At 31.6% G+C, this 24,080-nt stretch overlaps 1 protein-coding gene across 3 annotated transcripts in view; it reads left to right on the top strand.

Annotated features, from left to right (window-relative positions):
- Positions 1-24,080, top strand: part of LOC143047228 (TBC1 domain family member 15-like) — a 38,625-nt gene that overhangs the window by 8,260 nt on the left and 6,285 nt on the right. For all 3 annotated transcript variants that reach the window (XM_076220234.1, XM_076220235.1, XM_076220233.1), the window contains exons 6-13: positions 2,932-3,126; positions 4,453-4,581; positions 7,283-7,386; positions 8,798-8,892; positions 10,109-10,225; positions 11,400-11,500; positions 15,564-15,663; positions 23,270-23,367. In XM_076220234.1, coding sequence (XP_076076349.1) covers positions 2,932-3,126; positions 4,453-4,581; positions 7,283-7,386; positions 8,798-8,892; positions 10,109-10,225; positions 11,400-11,500; positions 15,564-15,663; positions 23,270-23,367 — 939 coding nt within the window. The remainder of the gene's footprint in view (positions 1-2,931; positions 3,127-4,452; positions 4,582-7,282; positions 7,387-8,797; positions 8,893-10,108; positions 10,226-11,399; positions 11,501-15,563; positions 15,664-23,269; positions 23,368-24,080) is intronic.

Below are 24,080 nucleotides of genomic sequence, written 5' to 3'. Positions count from 1 at the left end.
AGCTGGGGCATCTGTCCCTATGGACACATTCCCCATTTATTTTGTTCAGTCATTATTGAAAGTGAAGTAGTGAAATGATAATTCGCTTTTAGCAGCCAGCATGGTTCAGTTATGTCAAAATAAGCTAAGAAACATTGATGATGAATAATTCACTTGCAAGTAAATAATTCGACCTCATTGAATCTGTATTCATGTGAACTTCAATTTAACCCCTTAGCTAGAGATAGATAACACATGAATAGTATGACAGCTAATGCCCCTTTAAAATAAAATCATCAAATTTTAAGATCATTTTTTTGGTTGAAAATTACTTTTACAATTAAGTGTGTATGGGAATAATAATGTCCTTGTACATTTTCCTTGTTCAACTCTTAATACCAAATTGATTATTATCTTGATTGTATAAATATTATGAAAATAAAGTTTCCTGTCAGGTTTTAAATTTCCATAATACAAAATAAAGTGAGAGAAAATTATTTGAACTAAGTTCACTTAATAAAAAAAGCAAACCAAGACAACGCAAATAAGTCCATAATGCTGACACAGTTAATCAGGTTCTTACATAACAAGACAAGGAAGAATTAATGAGGTGTGATGTGTGTTTTAAAAGATAATTTTGTGTGTATTGACCTTGAGTATACAATTAAGTATTGATATCCTTATTGTTCTGTATTAAGTGGTTTGTTGATAAAATGTACAGATCATTATGACTAAGGATATAAAGTGTTGGTCTTACACCTGTATCTAAGGTAAAGTGAGGTCATTGTTTGTTTATTAGGGAGATTGAGATGGCTAAATTCATTATTAACTGGACATGAATGTTTAGAATATATAAACATATATGTACAGGTATTAAAAGATATAAGGTTTAATTATGTTATGCAACTTTACAGATACACCTTATAATAGGAAATTTTTATTTTTTTATTTTATGAACTCTAATTATGTAAACATATATAACATGTATAAAGTACCTTAAAATAGGCTGTCAATACAATGCACAAATATTATGAAAATTAAGACTTAAAAAAGTTACCAGGAAATTAACCAAGCATTGTGTTTAGAATTTTCTTTGTAGACAAAAAGATATTGCTATGGTCTTCAATTGTAAAATGTTGTTTTTTATCACAGTTATGATAAATTTCTAAAATATCAAGCTGTTAGTGCTTTCCCTAGGATCCCATTTCACCATGGTACATGTATCATGGTACTTCATTTTATTCAATGGTGTTATTTAAAAGCTTTTTCAAAATCAGGAAGCAATGCCTAAAACTAAAAAGATGATTTTTCAAAAAACACCTGAAATTAATTAGTGGTTTCTCATTTTCCGATTTAAAAGAAAAATGTATAGTTTCAAATTAATATACATCAAAGCCCCATGACGCTCAAACATCCCCTAAAATGATAAACGAAGATATATCATTGAGACAACAACCCAACAACACTAAAATTGGAAAGACATCTAAATGTCAATGAATGGTTTTTACCAACCGTATACAATATGTCAAGCTGTGTACTGACATGAGTCTGAAAAAGTTGTGAATGAATTCATCATAGAATATCTATGTTCAGCTGCCATGATCAGAAAATTCACCAAATCACATCAAATATTTAGTTCAGTAGTCTGAGTACCGTAATCAATTGTTTTTGTTATGTCAAAATGATTTCTATATACATGCATCAAAGGGATAGTAGAACTAAGGCAATTCCATCTAGTTATCTTTTATTTCAGTAAATATCTGTTTGAAATTGCTTGGGATAAGTCTTTATAATTTTTGTTTAGTTTATGGTCAAGCTGAACCCCTCCTCCAGGTATGGTATTTTCTCACTGAAGACCCATTGGTGGCCTCAGCTGTTCTGCTCTTTTATCAGGTTGTTCTCTTTGACACATCACCAATTTCCATTCTCAATTTTATAAAATAATTAAAACAATTGAAGAAAATCCGGTTTGTATCGACCACAGACATTTTTGGAGGTTTATATAATGCTATGATGTCGTCTGTGTCGTTGTCCGAAGACACATTTGGTTTTCAGACAATAACTTTAGTTTTAGTGTATTGATCTCTGTGCAGGTTAACCATAAGGTGCAATACAACAAAAGGAAAGTTGGTATTGAATTTGGGGGTGATGGTCCCAACCGTTTAAGAATTATGTGCCTAATAGGGACCCAAAGCAAGCATTTTTCTAGTTTCAGGACAATAACTTGTGTATAAGTATTTTGATTGCTCTGAAATTGCACTTCAAGGTTCAATATCACAAGTAGAAGGCTTGGATTCATTTTGGGGGTAAATGCTTAAGCCAAAAAAAAATTGGAGGGGGGGATTTTGAAAAAAAAAATCTTCAATTGAATATAAGTTCCAATCATATTACCAATTTCAAGTTCTTTGACTACATTTATACTGTGTCATAAACCTATAATGTGTCAAATATTTAATTACAATCCAAATTCAGACATGTATCAAGCTTTAATATTAAGTCCATTTTTGCCCCCACTGTTCAGGGTTGGACCTCTGGGATGCAATCAAGGTACTCTCAGCGTAGCAGTTTATTTTATATATTTTATAAATCTATATTTCTAAAGACATCGTTCTTTCAGTGTTTATGAATTTTGGGGAAGCAGGAGGGAAAGCCATACAGTGCAAATCATGAAGTAAATAAATAGGGGAATAAGATACTAGGAAAAGAAATTTGATTCAAATGAGATTAGTTGACCATGCTTTGCTTTCTTAGTGATGAAATTACATGTATATGTATTTTTACACAAAGGATCAAGGTTTCACTGTCATGTGTACAGTTTATCTTCCAAGAGTCGTAGTTCATATCTATAGCAATCACACCCTCAAAGTGGAAAGGGATTAATATAAGTTGAAAAACTTGTTTCCCAATCCACTATAAAATATATACAATGTATGTTTAAACTATTATTTTCAGAAATTTATTAAAGATCCCTACACAACATCCTTAGCAGGATTTTCCAAGGTTACAAATTTCCTGAAAGATGTGTTGTTACAACCTGATGCTCAGATCCCTAGACAACGGGAGGAGGTAGCAGATATCCTCAGCGAGGACATTCCTGGAATGGAAATAAGTAACCAGGACGAACCAGGATATGAGTTAATAACAAAGGTATTTATTGGTTTATGAAAAGAAATATACAACACTACAGATATTAAGCTTGAAGATTTAGATGAATTACGACATTTTATTAGCTGTATCTGACAAAAATTATACTAGTTTTATTCTACAAATTTATTTTTTTATTTTTATGCCCCATTTATTATGCTCCATTTTCTGGTCTGTGTGTCTGTTTGTCTGTCTGTTTGTTCCTCTGTCATCCGTTCGTCCGTCTGTTCGTCCCGCTTCAGGTTAAGTTTTTGATCATGGTAGTTTTTGATGAAGTTTAAGTCCAATCAACTTGAAACTTAGTAAACATGTTCCCTCTGATATAATCTTTCTAATTTTAATGCCAAATAAGAATTCGAAATTTATCCCCTTTTCATGGTCCACTGAACATAGAAAATGATAATGTGTACATGGTGTATGGGGCATCTGTGTACTTGGAACACATTCTTGTTCTCTCATATTTTTTTTACGGGTCAGTGTTATGCATGGTTATGGCAAACAGAAATATGTTTTTATGCCCCTGTCGTAGCGGAGGGAGCATTAAGTTTAACCCTTGTCTGAAAGTATATATGTACTTCCTAAAATTTGTTTCCGTTTTCTAACTTGAGTTTATCTCAACCAAATGTTATGAAATGTATGCATAAATCCTTATTACCTCAAAACACAGTTCAAGTTTGAATTTTGGTAGTGTCACGTTAATTGTTCAAAAGTTATGCCCCTATATACACCGAGCTGTAGTGTAAATGGAAAATTGAAATTTTTTAGTTTCCGTTCTGTAACTTGAGTTTACCTCAACCAAATGTTATGAGATTTATACACAATACTTATTACCATAAAATAGAAATCAAGTATGCATTTTGGTGGTGTCACTTTAACTGTTCTAGAGTTATGTCCCTTTATAAATGGAAAAATTGCAATTTTTTTAGTTTCCGTTCTCTTACTTGTTTTACGTTAACCAAATGTTATGAAACTAATGCACAATGCTAATTACCTCAAAACAGATCAAGATTGAATTTTAGTGGCGTCATTTTAACTGTTCTAGATTTATGCCCCTTTATGAATGGAAAAATTGCATTTTTTTTAGTTTTTGTTCTCTTACTTGAGTTTACCTCAACCAAATGTTATGAAACTTATACACAATGCTTATAACCACGAAATACAGTTAATTTTTGAATTTCTTAGGAGTCACTTTTATTAATTCTATGTTTCATGAATTACTTGGAGATTTGTCAAAGAATCTACAGTTACTAATAAGTATTTATTTTTTCAAATACTGTCCATTGTTCAGCATATATTTGATGTTTAATTTGTATTGATCCTTTATTGTAGACAAAATTACCCAGCAGACCTTCAGTATCCAGAGGTACTCCACTTACAGGAGAGCAATGGTCTAAACATATGGATAGTGATGGCAAAATAAAAGATATAGATAAACTGAAAGATGTTATATTTAGAGGGGTAGGTAAAAGTCATGAAAAAAAAGATAATTTCCTAGCTCTAATACAAAGTTAATGAAAGTAAATACAAAAAATAGTCCTTAAGTTTCATCATAACAAATGGACAGATATGGCCGTACTTTTGCAACCAAATAAAAAAAGTTAACAAAACAGTTATTTCTGTGTATCAGATTGGTGCTGCATTAAACAGGTTTACATATTTCATATAAAGACATTTTGATAGGATTTCTTGAGTTGTTTTTTACAATACCAATTTAAAATTTGAATGCAACAACAGAAAAAGTACCTGCTTTTCATTTTTATACGACCGCAAAAATTGAAAATTGTTTGCTCGTATATTGGTATCACGTTGGCGTCGTCGTGGTCGTGGTCGTTGTCGTCGTCCGAATACTTTTTATTTTCGCACTCTAACTTTAGTAAAAGTGAATAGAAATCTATGAAATTTTAACACAAGGTTTATATCCACAAAAGGAAGGTTGGGATTGATTTTGAAAGTTTTGGTCCCAACATTTTAGGAATTAGGGGCCAAAAAGGGCCCAAATAAGCATTTTCTTGGTTTTCGCACTATAACTTTAGTTTAAGTAAATAGAAATCTATGAAATTTTGACACAAGGTTTATGACCACAAAAGGAAGGTTGGGATTGATTTTGGGATGTTTGGTTTCAACATTCAGGGTTCAACCTCTGCGGTCGTATAAAGCTGCGCCCTGCTGAGCATCTGGTTTTAACATTTTTTTATTTGGTTGCAAATGAAATGATAATAATAATAATAAATTCTTTATTTAAAGAGGGTAAACTCAGTTAGTTACAATAAACTAATCTTCCCTCAGGCCCTCACTGGTTTGGTAAGGCCATAAAATAGCCCCCATTTTTGGCTTTATTAAATTCCAAATTAGGATTTATAGCCCAATATTACAATGAATCAAAGCTAATATAGTGACTAGCAGGAAATAAGCCTTTTTGTTGAAAATTTACGTTCCTGCATTCTATTAAGGACGTCACAAATAGTACTCATTTAAATTTTCCATGAAAAAAATCAATGAAAATAGGTAAATTCCCATTGAATTTTGAACAGGAAACAAAGAGCGCATAAGTCAACAGATCTTATGTTGAAATAATATTTTTAATACATTTTACATATTTAATTTGAATATTTAGTTCGTCAACACCTGCGCTCTATGTTTCCTTGTCCTAGATTTGATTAAAATCTGGTCGATTTTGTCAAATTTCTCTTAAATAGCTTATCTTAACTTATTTGCAATGTAAAAATCAACCCTTTCGAAGATAACTTGACATAAATAGTTTATTCAACTTTCTCACATGTTTGTAAGTCATCTTAAAAATTTTTTTTTTATCATTTACATTGAACTTATAATCTGGGCCAATTAGGGCCCCTACAGAACTAACCCCTTTCAGTTTTAACATATTGAGATGTGACATTGCTAGATATTTTAAGGAGGGCTATTTAAGGTTAAGGGACATAACTCTTAAAAATCATTTGCATTTTTGTGTTTACAATTTTGATAAGTATATTCAAAGCTTCTAAGTATCAACCACACATGATTTTAATTCTGTTTCACATGGATGAAACAAAACATTGCAAAAGCATTACCAATTAAAGGGTTATCTCCCTTTATCTAGGTGGACCACATTAAGTAGCATATTAATCTATTGCAATAAAAAATCATAATATCTAATAAAATTTGTAGATTTAGCTAACAAAGTCCTTATATTTGTATAAAGTTACATTTGTTTATAGTGGAAAATTGTTTTAACGTTTTTAAAATAAGCTACAATTAAAAATTGCTTCTTAATCCCTCTCTGTGATAACCATTATATAACTCTAGTTCATTTCTCCATCAATATATCATCTATGGAAGATAAATAATTCAATATTCATTCATAGTCTTTTTCAAAAATGATGAACGGTTCTTTATATTGGTATGTAATCATTTTAAACATTTCAAATTTATGAAATTATATTCGTACATCAATGTTTTTGATACACCAATAACAAAAAACTGAAACATATTGAATTGATACATTTTGTAATTATTCAAAATTATATCAGAAACCTAAACTTAATTATAAAGTAATGAACCTGTTAAAGGGAGACAATACTCGCATAACTTTTTCGAATTGGCACATAATACAATGGAATGTCACTCTTGCATACAAATCAAATGGCACATCAATATAATTAATTAACTGTGCAATTGTGCTCCACTTTCAATGATGATTCTAAATTATAAATATAAACAAAAGTTGTTAATCTATAGATAGTGAAGACTAATGAAAGCTAACCCACTGTAAAAATATTTCTTTGCAATTTTTTAAAACTTCCTCAGAAAAATGCTCAAGCCACCTGACTTTCATGGCTCATAATTAACGTTTTTACACAATATTTGAATAAAATAGTTAAAGATTATTCGCTTCTCAAAGTGTAAGCCGCAATAAAAATTGTATACTTGCACCATCTTACCGAAATACGGATTTAATTAAGTCCTGTACATTTCGACATTTCTTCGTTTATTTTTTTATCAAAACCGGTTTTAAACAAATCACAAGTATGTGTTAAGATCTGACTAAATACCTATTTCCCGATATGGTCAGGTAAATTTGCTACATTAAGGAAAAAAAGAATTATATTTATTAGTGTTGTAATACATATATAGTTATAGAAGATATGTTTATTTATTTCAGGGAGTTGATCCAGCTTTAAGAATAGATGTATGGAAATTCTTGTTAGGTTATTATAATTGGCAGTCAACATATAAAACTAGAACAGACGAAAGGAAAAGAAGGGTGTAAGTTTACTTTTCACTACTACTTTATAGATATATATATATATTACTTATATATTTCTGTAAAACATGCATATTGATCATAAAAATAATGGTTTATCAAGAGTGATTTTGAGAGAAGGTTGATATCTGTGTTCGCTTATTTTTTTGTAAGAAATTAGTCATTGTTATATTTTGTTTGCATTGTTCCACATTTTGTTGTGTCTGTTCCTTTTATAACTGACTGTTGGTGTTGCTTAATTTTTGAAGGCTGACCTATGGGTGTTTAAATCGACTTTATTTGGAATATGTTAGCTAATTGTCTCATTTGCAAGCATTATTTTATATTAACCCTTTCAACGCTATACACGGCATATGCCGTGATGACATTCATCTTGTGCCACTGCTATTCACGACATATGTCGTGATGACAATGGATTTTTCATCAGGACTCTCAAACCATTCGGTTTTCATTCCCAGGGGCGGATCCAGCAATTTTAAAAAGGGGGGTTCCCAACCCAGGACAAATGGGGGGTTCCAACTATATGGATCCCCCTTCAAATGCATTGATCAGCCAAAAAAAGGGGGGTTCCAACCCCGGAAACCCCCCTGGATCCGCCAATGATTCAGGTCCTCTCTACTTTTTCCTGTTATGAATCAAGGATATACAAGGTCTCATTTGCGCTTAAAATCCGGGCCATTTTTATAGTAAAATCGTGCAGTAGAAGGAAAATAGAAGGAAAATCAAAACAAAAATTTTGACAAATGCAAATGGCAGAAATCAGAAACGAAGCTGTAAATATGGAAATATTTGATCATTTCTATGGCGCAACTGACAAAGAGGATAAGTTAAAAGGTTTCTTGTTATCTCAATGTGTTTATTACATTTAATTCGTGTGGTAAAAATGATTTGATCGATCATTATGAGACGTAGAAAAAGGGATGAAAACGGAGGTTGACTGAAAAATTTGAGGACGGAGACAATTATTTGACCCAAGATTATATAATACGTTGTGTATAGAGCAAATACGCTACAGAATCGAGCCACTGGTGTCTTTTATATTATATGGCAGATAAAACATCAAATAATTACCTGAAAATGCAGGTAACCTGATAAAAATTTTACTGAAATAATTGCCTAACATTACAGGTCATGCTCTCCTGGGCATTTTTCATGCAATAACTGTCTCTGTATCTCTTATAATAAAAAAGATACAGCAGTCTGAAAAAGAATATATTGTTTAATGAATGAACACAAAAAAAATGCAGCAGCAGCAGCAGCCATTTTTCTTGTGTAGCGTTGAAAGGGTTAATGCCCCAAAAAGGTTAAAATTTGGTGTTACACATCTTGTGCCTAACTTTTTTTATAGTAAGCAAAAGACTCTGATAAGATGGTCAAAACTAATTTTCAATGAAACTTACTTTTATTTTTCAGAGATGATTACTTTAGAATGAAGTTACAGTGGAAAACTATAACTGCTGAACAAGAAAAAAGATTTGCAATGTTAAGAGAGAGGAAATGTCTTATTGGTAGGAACTAGTCAATCCATTCTGAATTAAAAGAAGAATTTTTGTTAATAATTCCATCTACAAATATAGTAAAGAAAATTAAAGACAAATAACAAACAAAATTTTAAGTCATCAGAATTAGTTTGAAATAAAAGGAGAAATTGATAAAAGTCAATTGCAAATTTCAAACTTTTTAATTTTGTTTGTTTGTTCTATTTGTAATTAGAAAACCATACAATCAGTTAAAGTCATATGAAACCTCAAATTTTAAAAAAATGATGCATACATGTATGTTTTTATAACGAAATGGATATTGTTCATTATAAAACTTATCATGCTTATGTACATAAACTTTTTTTCTGAAGATTTTTTTTTAATTTGACCGCATATAGAAGACGTTTATTATTTTCAATTGCTTGCTTCCTAGAAGCAATTCGCTGACATATATTCAGTATGCAAGTGACCTTAGCGTGACAGTAACATGTTATTTGAAAATAGAGTAAGCACCTAATGACACAATTTAAGAATTTCCAATACATAATTTCTGTACAAATACTTGACACTTTCCTAGGTCCAGTGTATATTTTTATGAAACAGAACTATGGGAAGGGTATTAGAAAAAAACTTTAATTTTAATTTCAAATCATGACTGTAAGATAATGAAAAAAAACTCTTTGATAATACATGATTTGAAATTAAAATTAAAGTTTTTTTCTAATACCCTTCCCATAGTTCTGTTTCATAAAAATATACACTGGACCTAGGAAAGTGTCAAGTATTTGTACAGAAATTATGTATTGGAAATTCTTAAATTGTGTCATTAGGTGCTTACTCTATTTTCAAATAACATGTTACTGACCTTAAAAGGAATAAATGGAATTACCTAAAATGAGTGACAATACAACAGACTATTCCAGCTATAGTGTACCTACACCAGTAACCTCTGAGAAAATAGACACACAAATATGACAAACAACAATGAATAACACATAGTTTAGATAGTCTGCCAAGGTACAAGCATGAAATGTGTTAGAATTCATCTAGTTTTACCTATATACCCCCCCCCCCCCCCCCCCCCACACACACACCTAATATGAAGAGTCTTTATGGTAGGATTCTGTGTTGCCTGTTTATCAATGGGAATGATCAATCAAACAAATGATATGGCAACCACACAACACATTTAACAATAAAAAACATCACTATTGTCTTCTATAATTGAAACATACTATTTCAGAGAAAGATGTAACAAGGACAGACAGAACACACAAGTTTTTTGGGGGAGAATGTAATCCTAATCTACAAGTATTAAATGATATTCTGATGACATACTGTATGTACAACTTTGATTTAGGTAAGTTTTGGGGGAGAATGTAATCCTAATCTACAAGTATTAAATGATATTCTGATGACATACTGTATGTACAACTTTGATTTAGGTAAGTTTTGGGGGAGAATGTAATCCTAATCTACAAGTATTAAATGATATTCTGATGACATACTGTATGTACAACTTTGATTTAGGTAAGTTTTGGGGGAGAATGTAATCCTAATCTACAAGTATTAAATGATATTCTGATGACATACTTTATGTACAACTTTGATTTAGGTAAGTTTTTTGGGGGAGAATGTAATCCTAATCTACAAGTATTAAATGATATTCTGATGACATACTGTATGTACAACTTTGATTTAGGTAAGTTTTTTTAGGGGAGAATGTAATCCTAATCTACAAGTATTAAATGATATTCTGATGACATACTGTATGTACAACTTTGATTTAGGTAAGTTTTGGGGGAGAAGGTAATCCTAATCTACAAGTATTAAATGATATTCTGATGACATACTGTATGTACAACTTTGATTTAGGTAAGTTGGTAGATTCCCTTATTGATGATAGTTCAACTTTTATTCTTTTTAAAATAGCAAATCCATTATTATATTTGACCTCTCATACTTTAACTTTTGTACGATTTAGGAATTGATAAAAAGATCTTAGAATGGAGACTATGCTTGAAATTAAAAAACTTAAAATTAAGATGATTCCTTTATAAAGAATATTATTATGCATACATTTTCAATTTTTACATCAGCTGTGACATTGATGTTACTGCAGAAATTTTCTAGCCCTTTTGACTGATAGCAGAATATATAACAATATACCATCTGGATTATACTGATAGCAATGAGAATATCACTATAATATGATAATTATTATGGGGAGGTTGAATTCCATGTCATTTATTCATTAACCACACAGGATCTTGTCTCAGAAGAGATAGATCTATGTACCTTAACCTAACTTTTCAGGAGTCAGTTTCACAAAAAACTTACAATTAAGATTGATCGTAAGAACAATTCTGTATACTTGTGATAAATCTCAGCAGTAGTTTTAAGTGAATCGACTTCAGTTATAAAGATATGATTTTTTTTACCTGAGACCATCCACCAGAACTTGTGGTTATGTGATGGTTCATTCTTCAGTACTTTGATTAATTGAAGTGGTTTTTTTTATATTTATATTTCAGGTTATGTACAAGGAATGAGTGATTTACTGTCACCAGTACTGGTTGTCATGGAGAATGAAGTAGATGCTTTTTGGTGCTTTGCTGGATTAATGGAACGAGTGGTATGTATGAATATCTAATCAAAGCTTTTTTTGGTTTTCATTGTCAAAAACTTATGATAAAATTGAGAATGAAAATGGGGAATGTGTCAAAGAGACAACAACCCGACCAGACAACTGCAGAAGGTCACCAACAGGTCTTCAATGCAGCGAGAAATTCCTGCACCCAGAGGGGTCCTTCAGCTGGCTCCTAAACAAATATATATACTAGTTCAGTGATAATTAACGCCATACTTAACTCCAAATTGTACACAAGAAACTAAAAGTTAAAATAATAAAATAATACAAGACTAACAAAAGCCAGAGGCTCCTGACTTGGGACAGGCGCAAAAATGCGGCGGGGTAAAACATGTTTATGAGATCTCAACCCTCCCTCTATACCACTAGCCAATGCAGAAAAGTAAACACATAACAATATGCACATTAAAATTCAGTTCAAGAGAAGTCATATGCCAGAAGATGTAACCAAAGAAAATAAACAAAATGACAATAATACATAAATAACATCAGACTACTAGCAGTTAACTGACATGCCAGCTCCAGACATCAATTAAACTGATTGAAAGATTATGTCTTCATCATATGAATATCAGGCACAATCCTTCCCGTGAGGGGTTTAGTATCATACCATCATAACATATATATGAGAAGGACATAACCGGTGTCATGCCAACAACTGGTTTTTAAATAAATGTGTTTAGTTCCGATGCAAAGACCCTATAAGTGAATCAATATTAACATCAAAATATGCAATCTTTAATGACCTGACAACAGTATCGTAACTTCTTAATAAGTCTATTTAAAGGTTTTGTTAGCTTCTGAGGTGAATACTGACATTTTTATGCTTTATAAAGGATATTTCCATAAAATATTGGATGTGAAATACCTGAACATTATTGTCATATAAGAAGTCTGAATGTTGAGCTATATTTACGAATGATGTCCTTATACCAATGATAAAATTTAATAAAGCCTGACTAGTTTGTGATATCGAAAACCTTGGTGTAATAATTTTTCAGTAATACATAAATTCCTCTCGTTAAATCTAAAACATTGTTACATACACCAGCAAATTGTACAAGTTGAGATATATAAACACCGTTAGATGGTGACAAGGGAATGTCACCATCTAAAAATGGATAATTAACAATAGGAAATGAGAAATCATCTCTTTTATCATAAATTTTAGTATTAAGCTTTCCGTTAATGATATAGATATCAACATCGAGGAAAGGGCAGTGGTCATTGTTAGTATTAGCTTTATTTCAACAGAATAAATTTCTTTAGTATAACATACTGAAGTCGTCATTATTGAGAGTCAAAATATCATCCAAATATCTAAAAGTATTATTAAATTTATGTATCAGATGTTGTTTTGATGGGTCTGCTGATTTTTGTCATAAATTGTTACTCATAGCAATACAAAACCAGGTCCGCAATAAGTTGTGCCCAGTTAGTCCTCATTGGAATTCAGATAACCTGACGATATACAGAATCTCCAAAGCGAACAAAAATGTTATCTAGTAAAAATTCAAGGGCAGATATAGTATCAAAGCATGTCCAATTGACATAGTTTTTATACGACCGCAAAAATTAAAAAAATTTTGGTCGTATATTGGTATGATGTTGGCGTCGTCGTCGTCAGATTACTTTTATTTTTCGCACTCTAACTTTAGTAAAAGTGAATAGAAATCTATGAAATTTTAACACAAGGTTTATGACTACAAAAGAAAGGTTGGGATTGATTTTGGGAGTTTTGGTCCCAATGTTTTAGGAATTAGGGCCCAAATAAGCATTTTCTTGGTTTTCGCACTATAACTTTAGTTTAAGTAAATAGAAATCTATGAAATTTTGACACAAGGTTTATGACCACAAAAGGAAGGTTGGGATTGATTTTGGGATGTTTGGTTTCAACAGTTTAGGAATTAGGGGCCAAAAAAGGGCCCAAATAAGCATTATTCTTGGTTTTCGCACAATAACTTTAGTATAAGTAAATAGAAATCAATGAAATGTAATCACAAGGTTTATGACCATAAAAGGAAGGTTGGGTTTGATTTTGGGAGTTTTGGTCCCAACAGTTTAGGAATAAGGGGCCCAAAGGGTCCAAAATTGAACTTTGTTTGATTTCATCAAAAATTGAATAATTGGGGTTCTTTGATATGCCGAATCTAACTGTGTATGTAGATTCTTAAGTTTTTGTCCCGTTTTCAAATTGGTCTACATTTAGGTCCAAAGGGTCCAAAATTAAACTTAGTTTCATTTTAACAAAAATTGAATCCTTGGGGTTCTTTGATATGCTGAATATAAAAGTGTACTTAGATTTTTGATTATTGGTCCAGTTTTCAAGTTGGTCCAAATAGGGGTCCAAAATTAAACTTTGTTTGATTTCATCAAAAATTGAATAATTGGGGTTCTTTGATATGCCAAATCTAACTGTGTATGTAGATTCTTAATTTTTGGTCCCGTTTTCAAATTGGTCTACATTAAAGTCCAAATGAATTCTTGGGCTTTTTGTGATATGCTGAATCTAAACATGTACTTAGATTTTTGATTATGGACCCAGTTTTCAAGTTAGTTCAAATCAGGATCCAAAATTATTATATTAAGTATTGTGCAATAGCAAGAAATTTTCAATTGCACAGTATTCAGCAATAGCAAGAAATCTTCAATTGCACAGTATTGTGCAATAGCAAGAAATTTTCAATTGCACAGTATTGCGCAATAGCAAGAAATCTTCAATTGCACAGTATTGTGCTATAGCAAATATTTTTGATTGCACAGTATTGTGCAATAGCAAGAAATATCTAATTGCACAATATTGTGCAATAGCAAGAAATTTTCAATTGGAGTTATCTTTCTTTGTTCAGAATAGTAGTTGAATCAACTTAAATCATTGTTTTATACAATATACAATGTATATTCACTTTTACTACCAACCAATCTTTACCATTCAGTGATAACATTCACTTTATTTTACATTTTAATATTTTATGATGTATTTAAAAGAGTAGTTATTGTTGCAAACTCCATTAGAAATTTGAATTGATATCAGTTTTGGAAAAAGGGAAAGGGGGATGAGAAAGAAAAAAAAAGGGGGGGTTAAATTTTTCTCATTTCAGATTTCATAAATAAAAAGAAAATTTCTTCAAACATTTTTTTGAGAGGATTAATATTCAACAGCATAGTGAATTGCTCAAAGGCAACAAAAAAAATTTAAGTTCATTAGACCACATTCATTCTGTGTCAGAAACCTATGCTGTGTCAACTATTTAATTTTAGATTTAAATAAGTTTGAAGAAGAAATCTTTAATTGATTTGTAAAATCTTGACATTTGTTTTGTGTAAAAAACCCATATAATTTGATCACAATCCAGATTCAGAGCTGTATCACGCTTGAATGTTTTGTCCATACTTGCCCCAACTGTTCAAGGTTCGACCTATGCGGTCGTATAAAGCTGCGCCCTGTGGAGCACCTGGTTTTGTTTATTGCTACTAAAGAATGACCTAAAAGAGTTTGAACATATATATTCACATTCTGACTTTTTTAATGCCCATTTAATTAGGTGTGTGATTTTTTTCTTAATGAGAATGTGAGGCATATAGGGTAGAAAAATCAAAACTTTGAACTAATTCAAAATCACCAATATAAGCATGCAACTTATCAAGTACTTCCAATGAGTTTTTGACACTCCAAAAGTAATTAATTCCACTATTTTTCAAAGGCCTTATTTGATATCTAATTTTCGATAGTGAACACATATATTTATCAACTACATTAAGCCTACCTCATGAAATACATGTCATGTGCATGGAAATTGGTATGATACATTGTTTTGTATTTTCATATGTAATGTAGTTCACCTATAAAATCTTTTTGTCACTCATGAAGGTTATTTCAGAAATGTTTCAGGGAAATCAATACAATGTAAAATTATTTTATTTAAATCAAACCTTTAAGATTACATAAATACAGTTTATAAAATAAGAATATTCCATCATGGAAATGAAACTGACAATTATGATTAATAGAAAATATTCTCACATTATGGTTATTATATTAATACAGTGTAACAATTTTGAAATGGACCAAGGTGGAATGAAGCATCAGCTGGCACAAATACACAAACTGATGCAGCATACAGATCCAGAATTGTGTAGTTATCTAGGTAAGGACAAGTTTATAGATAATGACATCACAAAACACATACACAAACTGATGCAGCATACAGACCTAGAATTATGTAGTTATCTAGGTATGGTATAGTATATAGATAATGACATCACAAAACACATACACAAACTGATACAGCATACAGACCCAGAATTGTGTAGTTATCTAGGTATGGTATAGTATATAGATAATGACATCACAAAACACATACACAAACTGATACAGCATACAGACCCAGAGTTATGTAGTTATCTAGGTATGGTATAGTATATAGATAATGTCATCACAAAACACATACACAAACTGATGCAGCATACAGACCCAGAATTATGTAGTTATCTAGGTATGGTATAGTATATAGATAATGACATCACAAAACACATACACAAACTGATACAGCATACAGACCTAGAATTATGTAGTTATCTAGGTAAGGACAAGTTTATAGATAATGACATCACAAAACACATACACAAACTGATGCAGCATACAGACTCAGAATTATGTAGTTATCTAGGTATGGTATAGTATATAGATAATGACATCACAAAACACATACACAAACTGATACAGCATACAGACCTAGAATTATGTAGTTATCTAGGTATGGTATAGTATATAGATAATGACATTACAAAACACATACACAAACTGATGCAGCATACAGACCCAGAATTATGTAGTTATCTAGGTATGGTATAGTATATAGATAATGACATCACAAAACACATACACAAACTGATACAGCATACAGACCCAGAGTTATGTAGTTATCTAGGTATGGTATAGTATATAGATAATGACATTACAAAACACATACACAAACTGATGCAGCATACAGACCTAGAATTATGTAGTTATCTAGGTATGGTATAGTATATAGATAATGACATTACAAAACACATACACAAACTGATGCAGCATACAGACCTAGAATTGTGTAGTTATCTAGGTATGGTATAGTATATAGATAATGACATCACAAAACACATACACAAACTGATACAGCATACAGACCCAGAGTTATGTAGTTATCTAGGTATGGTATAGTATATAGATAATGTCATCACAAAACACATACACAAACTGATGCAGCATACAGACCCAGAATTATGTAGTTATCTAGGTATGGTATAGTATATAGATAATGACATCACAAAACACATACACAAACTGATACAGCATACAGACCTAGAATTATGTAGTTATCTAGGTATGGTATAGTATATAGATAATGACATCACAAAACACATACACAAACTGATACAGCATACAGACCTAGAATTATGTAGTTATCTAGGTAAGGACAAGTTTATAGATAATGACATCACAAAACACATACACAAACTGATGCAGCATACAGACTCAGAATTATGTAGTTATCTAGGTATGGTATAGTATATAGATAATGACATCACAAAACACATACACAAACTGATACAGCATACAGACCTAGAATTATGTAGTTATCTAGGTATGGTATAGTATATAGATAATGACATTACAAAACACATACACAAACTGATACAGCATACAGACCCAGAGTTATGTAGTTATCTAGGTATGGTATAGTATATAGATAATGACATTACAAAACACATACACAAACTGATACAGCATACAGACCCAGAATTGTGTAGTTATCTAGGTATGGTATAGTATATAGATAATGACATCACAAAACACATACACAAACTGATACAGCATACAGACCCAGAGTTATGTAGTTATCTAGGTATGGTATAGTATATAGATAATGACATTACAAAACACATACACAAACTGATACAGCATACAGACCTAGAATTATGTAGTTATCTAGGTATGGTATAGTATATAGATAATGACATTACAAAACACATACACAAACTGATACAGCATACAGACCCAGAGTTATGTAGTTATCTAGGTATGGTATAGTATATAGATAATGACATTACAAAACACATACACAAACTGATACAGCATACAGACCTAGAATTATGTAGTTATCTAGGTATGGTATAGTATATAGATAATGACATTACAAAACACATACACAAACTGATGCAGCATACAGACCTAGAATTATGTAGTTATCTAGGTATGGTATAGTATATAGATAATGACATCACAAAACACATACACAAACTGATGCAGCATACAGACCTAGAATTATGTAGTTATCTAGGTATGGTATAGTATATAGATAATGACATCACAAAACACATACACAAACTGATACAGCATACAGACCCAGAATTATGTAGTTATCTAGGTATGGTATAGTATATAGATAATGACATTACAAAACACATACACAAACTGATACAGCATACAGACCCAGAGTTATGTAGTTATCTAGGTATGGTATAGTATATAGATAATGACATTACAAAACAAATACACAAACTGATACAGCATACAGACCTAGAATTATGTAGTCATCTAGGTAAGGACAAGTTTATAGATAATGACATCACAAAACACATACACAAACTGATGCAGCATACAGACTCAGAATTATGTAGTTATCTAGGTATGGTATAGTATATAGATAATGACATCACAAAACACATACACAAACTGATACAGCATACAGACCCAGAGTTATGTAGTTATCTAGGTAAGCTATATTTACAATAATGTTGAACAAGGTTGCTTTTATTTGAATATACAGTATTGTTTAATTTGAGAAATTTATTGAATAATTTTTATACGACCGCAAAAAATTTTGTGCTTGTATATTGGTATGACATTGGCGTCGGCCTCATCGTGTTCGTCGTCGTATGAAGACACATTGGTTTTTGCACTATAATTTTAGTTTAAGTAATAGAAATCTATGAAATTTAAACACAAGCTTTATGACCACAAAAGGAAGGTTGGGATTGATTTTGGGAGTTTTGGTTCCAACAGTTTAGGAATTAGCGGCCAAAAAAGGGCCCAAATAAGCATTTTTCTTGGTTTTTGCACAATAACTTTAGTATAACAAAATAGAAATCTATGAAATATAAAGACAAGGTTTATGAACACCAAATAAAGGTTGGGATTGATTTTGGGAGTTTTGGTCCCAACAGTTTAGGAATTAGGGGGCCAAAAAGGGGCCCAAATTAGCATTTTTCTTGGTTTTCGCACAATAACTTTAGTATAAGTAAATAGAAATCTATGAAATTTTAACACAAGGTTTATGACTATAAAAGGAAGGTTGGGATTGATTTTGGGAGTTTTGTTCCCAACAGTTTAGGAATTAAGTGCCAAAAAAGGGCCCAAATAAGCATTATTCTTGGTTTTCTCACAATAACTTTAGTATAAGTAAATAGAAATCAATGAAATTTAAACACAAGGTTTATGACCACAAAAGGAAGGTTGGGATTGATTTTGGAAGTTGAGGTCCCAACAGTTTAGGAATTAGGGGCCAAAAAGGGGCCCAAATAGGCATTTTTCTTGGTTTTCGCACCATAACTTTAGTATAAGGAAATAGAAATCTATGAAATTTTACCACAAGGTTTATGACCATAAAAGGAAGGTTGGGATTGATTTTGGGAGTTTTGGTCCCAACAGTTTAGGAATTATTGGCCAAAAAGGGCCCAAATAAGCATTTTGTTTGGTTTTCGCACTATAACTTTAGTTTAGTAAATAGAAATCTATGAAATTTTGACACAAGGTTTATGACCACAAAAGGAAGGTTGGGATTGATTTTGGGAGTTTTGGTCCCAACAGTTTAGGAATTAAGTGCCAAAAAAGGGTCCAAATAAGCATTTTTCTTGGTTTTCGCACCATAACTTTAGTATAAGTAAATAGAAATCTATGAAATTCAAACACAAGGTTTATAACCATAAAAGGAAGGTTGGGATTGATCTTGAGAGTTTTGGTCCCAACAGTTTAGGAATTAGGGGCCCAAAAGGTCCAAAGTTAAACTTTGTTTGATTTCATCAAAAATGGAATAATTGGGGTTCTTTAATATGCCGAATCTAACTGTGTATGTAGATTCTTAATTTTTGGCCCGGTTTTCAAATTGGGCTACATTAAGGTCCAAAGGGTCCAAAATTAAACTTAATTTGATTTTAACTAAAAACAAATCCTTGGGGTTCTTTGATATGCTGAATCTAAAAATGTACTTATATTTTTGATTATTGGCCCAGTTTTCAAGTTGGTTCAAATCGGGGTCCAAAATTAAACTTTGTTTGATTTCATCAAAAATTGAATAATTGGGGTTCTTTAATATGCCAAATCTTAACTGTGTATGTAGATGCTTAATTTTTGGTCCCGTTTTGATTGGTCTACATTTAAGTCCAAAGGGTCCAAAATTCAACTAAGTTTGATTTTAACAAAAATTAAATTCTTGGGCTTCTTTGATATGCTGAATCTAAACATGTACTTAGATTTTTGATTATGGGCCCAGTTTTCAAATTGGTCCAAATCAGGCAGGGATCTCCATGGCCTGTTATACGATGGCGGCTCGCCATCGTCAAATGACTCGCGCCATCGTTAAATTGTCTTTCGCCATCGTTCAAAACTTCATCGGTTTTTGTAGCCCGACGCCATTGTTTTTTTATCAATTATAATCAAATGCATGTAATTGCATAACCCTTAGGCTTTTTATTTAGGCTTTTTATGTTATAATCCAATACAGTTCTAACGCCTGAGGGATATCCGGATTAAGATCGCTAATCACTTGTACCTGAGCTTGTACAGGTAGATCAACAAACCAGACAGGAGAATACTATCTGAGGATAGACGATCCATTTGTCGAATTAATCAACTAAGTTTCAGCAAATGATTATGATAATTTAGATTAAATAAATAAATAATCCAGTTACAAAGAAAACAGTTTAACAAGTCGAACACATGCTTTATTTTGACTTACGCAATCAGCATCCCCCTTTTATAAGAAGTACAAAATAAGAAGCAAAACAGTAAATATTATTTCATCGGAAATAACTCGAGTACTGCTGTAACGATAATTTAGAATTACTTTAAAGTTTAAAAGTAAAAACTTAAATATTTCCTGTAAAGAAATATCGTATCGTAATTCCGAATTCATTTCGTATATTACAATCAAATTGATACATCCGCGTTTCCGGTTTCTATTCAGACTCGAAAGATGCATGTTCCACAGCATCAATTTGCCAGATAAGGTCATTAAAAACCTTTTCATTTGTCAACGTTTGCTTTACTAATCTCATAACCCATACGAATCGTTTTGTTGTTGCTGCAAATTAGCCATACCGGTAATGGGTTCTGAATTTGAGTGTCCATGAAAAATAAGCTCCGCATCATATGATTTTTAACCCCCATAACAATTACCAAAAATACAAGAAATCTACATGGGGACCTTCATGACAGCTTTTGGTCATTGTCGACTAAGGGGGGACCATGAAGACTTGTCAATTGAATGGTTAAAAACAGCAATAAATGAAAATATTGATACTTCTAATTCTATAATGAAAATTCAAATAAATATAATTTAAATAAGCAATGAATTAGCATGTTCACCATTCCTTGTATGGAGGAATAAAATACTTCCGATCGCGCTACACTGTACAGCATAGACACGGTTTGTAATGGTGAAAGTTCCTACATCGTTCAATTTTCATCCATGGAGATCCCTGATCAGGATCCAAAATTATTATATTAAGTATTGTGCAATAGCAAGAAATTTTCAATTGCACAGTATTCAGCAATAGCAAGAAATTTTCAATTGGCCAGTATTGTGCAATAGCAAAATTTTTTGATTGCAAAGTATTGCGCAATAGCAAGAAATATCTAATTGCACAATATTGCACAATAGCAAGAAATTTTCAATTGGAGTTATCTTTCTTTGTCCAGAATAGTAGTTGAATCAACTTAAATCATTGTTTTACACAATACACAATGTACATTCACTTTTACTACCAACTGATAAATTAAAACAATCTTTACCATTCAGTGATAACAAGCACTTTTTTTACATTTTAATATCTTATGATGTATTTAAATGAGTAGTTATTGTTGCAAACTCCATTAGAAATTTGAATTGAGATCAGTTTTGGAATAAGGGAAAGGGGGATGTGAAAAAAAAATTTGGGGGGAGGGGATTCAATTTTTCTCAGTTCAGATTTCATAAATAAAAAGAAAATTTCTTCAAACATTTTTTTGAGAGAATTGATATTCATCAGCATAGTGAATTGCTCAAAGGCAAAAAAAAAATTAAGTTCATTTGACCACATTCATTCTGTGTCAGAAACCTATGCTGTGTCAACTATTTAATCACAATCCAAATTTAGAGCTGAATCCAGCTTGAATGTTGTGTCCATACTTGCCCCAACCATTCAGTGTTCAACCTCTGCCGTCATATAAAGCTGTGCCCTGCGGAGCATCTGGTTTCAAATTGGTCTACTTTAAGGTCCAAATGGGGGTCCAAAATTAAAATTTTTTGAATTCAACAAAAATTAAATTCTTGGGGTTCTTTGATATGCTGAATATAACAATGTACTTAGATTTTTGATTATGGGCCCAGTTTTCATGTTGGTCCAAATCGGGGTCCAAAATTAAACTTTGTTTGATTTCAACAAAAATTGAATTCTTGGGGTTCTTTGATATTCTAAATCTAAACATGTATTTAGATTTTTGATTAAAGGCTCAGTTTTCAAGTTGGTTCAAATTGGGGTCCAAAATTAAACTTTGTTTGATTTCAACAAAATTTGATTATATGGGGTCCTTTGATATATGCTGAATCTAACCATGTATTTAGATTTTTGATATTTGGGCCCGGTTATCAAATTGGTCCACATTGAGGTCTAAAGGGTCCAAAATTGAACTTTATTGATTTCATCAAAAATTGAATTCTTGGGGTTCTTTGATATGCTGAATCTAACCATGTATTTAGATTTTGGATATTGGACCATAATAGGTAAATCTTCAGTTTAAAATTTTTAAGTTTTCAAGTTTAAGTTCTTAGACCACATTCATTCTGTCTCAGAAACCTATGTTGTGTCAACTATTTAATCACAATCCAAATTCAGAGCTGTATCAAGCTTGAATGTTGTGTCCATACTTGCCCCAACTGTTCAGGGTTCGATCTCTGCAGTCGTATATAGCTGTGCTCTGCAGAGCATCTGGTTAGAGGATTGTATTATAAGAGATAAATTACATTTAGATGAAGTAATAAACACTACTGATGGAGATTTCAGTATTAGTATTTATAAAGATTTGCTTCGTTATCAAATAGACTTTTTTCATATTACTGAATTTTGAGGCCAGAGTTTATATTTTTTCAACAGGTAACCTTGTCTCTGGTTGGACAGCCTGGTACTGTGTCAATCAAGAACAACACAAAGAAGTCAACTCAAACTTTTAATCAGTACATTTTTTTTTAAGGAAAAAAACTGTTTTATGTTTTCATTATATCATGTATATGACAAAATAAACGGAAAACAGTACACATTGCTTTCAAAAGGCTCAGATTTTATGTTTGATTTTACGTAGTGTCAAGATGTCTAACCACAGACTGCGTAACCTGTAGAAAAATTACTTACTCCAGAGTCAAAAATCGGTAATGTGAAAAAGGACAATTGTGTTTTACTATCTTATTGAACAAACTATCTCTTTTAGTTCATATATGAATCTTTTATTATTTTCAGAGAGCCATGATTCTGGTAACTTTTATTTCTGTTTTCGGTGGATATTGATATTATTTAAACGAGAATTTTCTTTTCCTGATGTTCAGAGATTATGGGAGGTAAGAACTATATCAGTTTTAAGACAAATTTAATTTTAGACAAGTTCATCCACCTGCCAAAATTTTGTAACTTTGGAGATATCTACACACAGCCTATTTAAAAAAATCATTAGAAAATACAACACATAGCCAGACCTTGCTACATATACAACCCCTGTCAATAAAGAGCAATTAGAAAATACTAACAACATACAGCCAGACCTTGCTACATATACAACCACTGTCAGTAAAGAGCAATTAGAAAATACTAACAACATACAGCCAGACCTTGCTACATATACAACCACTGTCAGTAAAGAGCAATTAGAAAATACTAACAACATACAGCCAGACCTTGCTACATATACAACCACTGTCAGTAAAGAGCAATTAGAAAATACTAACAACATACAGCCAGACCTTGCTACATATACAACCACTGTCAATAAAGAGCAATTAGAAAATAATTGGGTAGACTAAGGGACATAACTCAGAAAATTCCATGCACACTTGTTTCAATAATTTTTATAGATATAATTGTAAAATCTTTTAATATAAGGAGGCTTCATATTCCTACAGTTTTATATGTAACAACATGTTGGTAGTTAAATAGTAACATCCTTAAAAACAATAAAAATTGAAAGACTATGACACAATTGTATTGTTGAAATAAGTTGTATTCTTATATTATTCTTTTAGAATGTTTTGAGGTGTTATTGGTGAAATTTGCAATA

This window comes from Mytilus galloprovincialis, chromosome 10 (assembly GCF_965363235.1).
Source record: "Mytilus galloprovincialis chromosome 10, xbMytGall1.hap1.1, whole genome shotgun sequence".
Lineage (NCBI taxonomy): Eukaryota > Metazoa > Mollusca > Bivalvia > Mytilida > Mytilidae > Mytilus > Mytilus galloprovincialis.
This window is presented reverse-complemented; position numbering and strand designations above follow the sequence as displayed.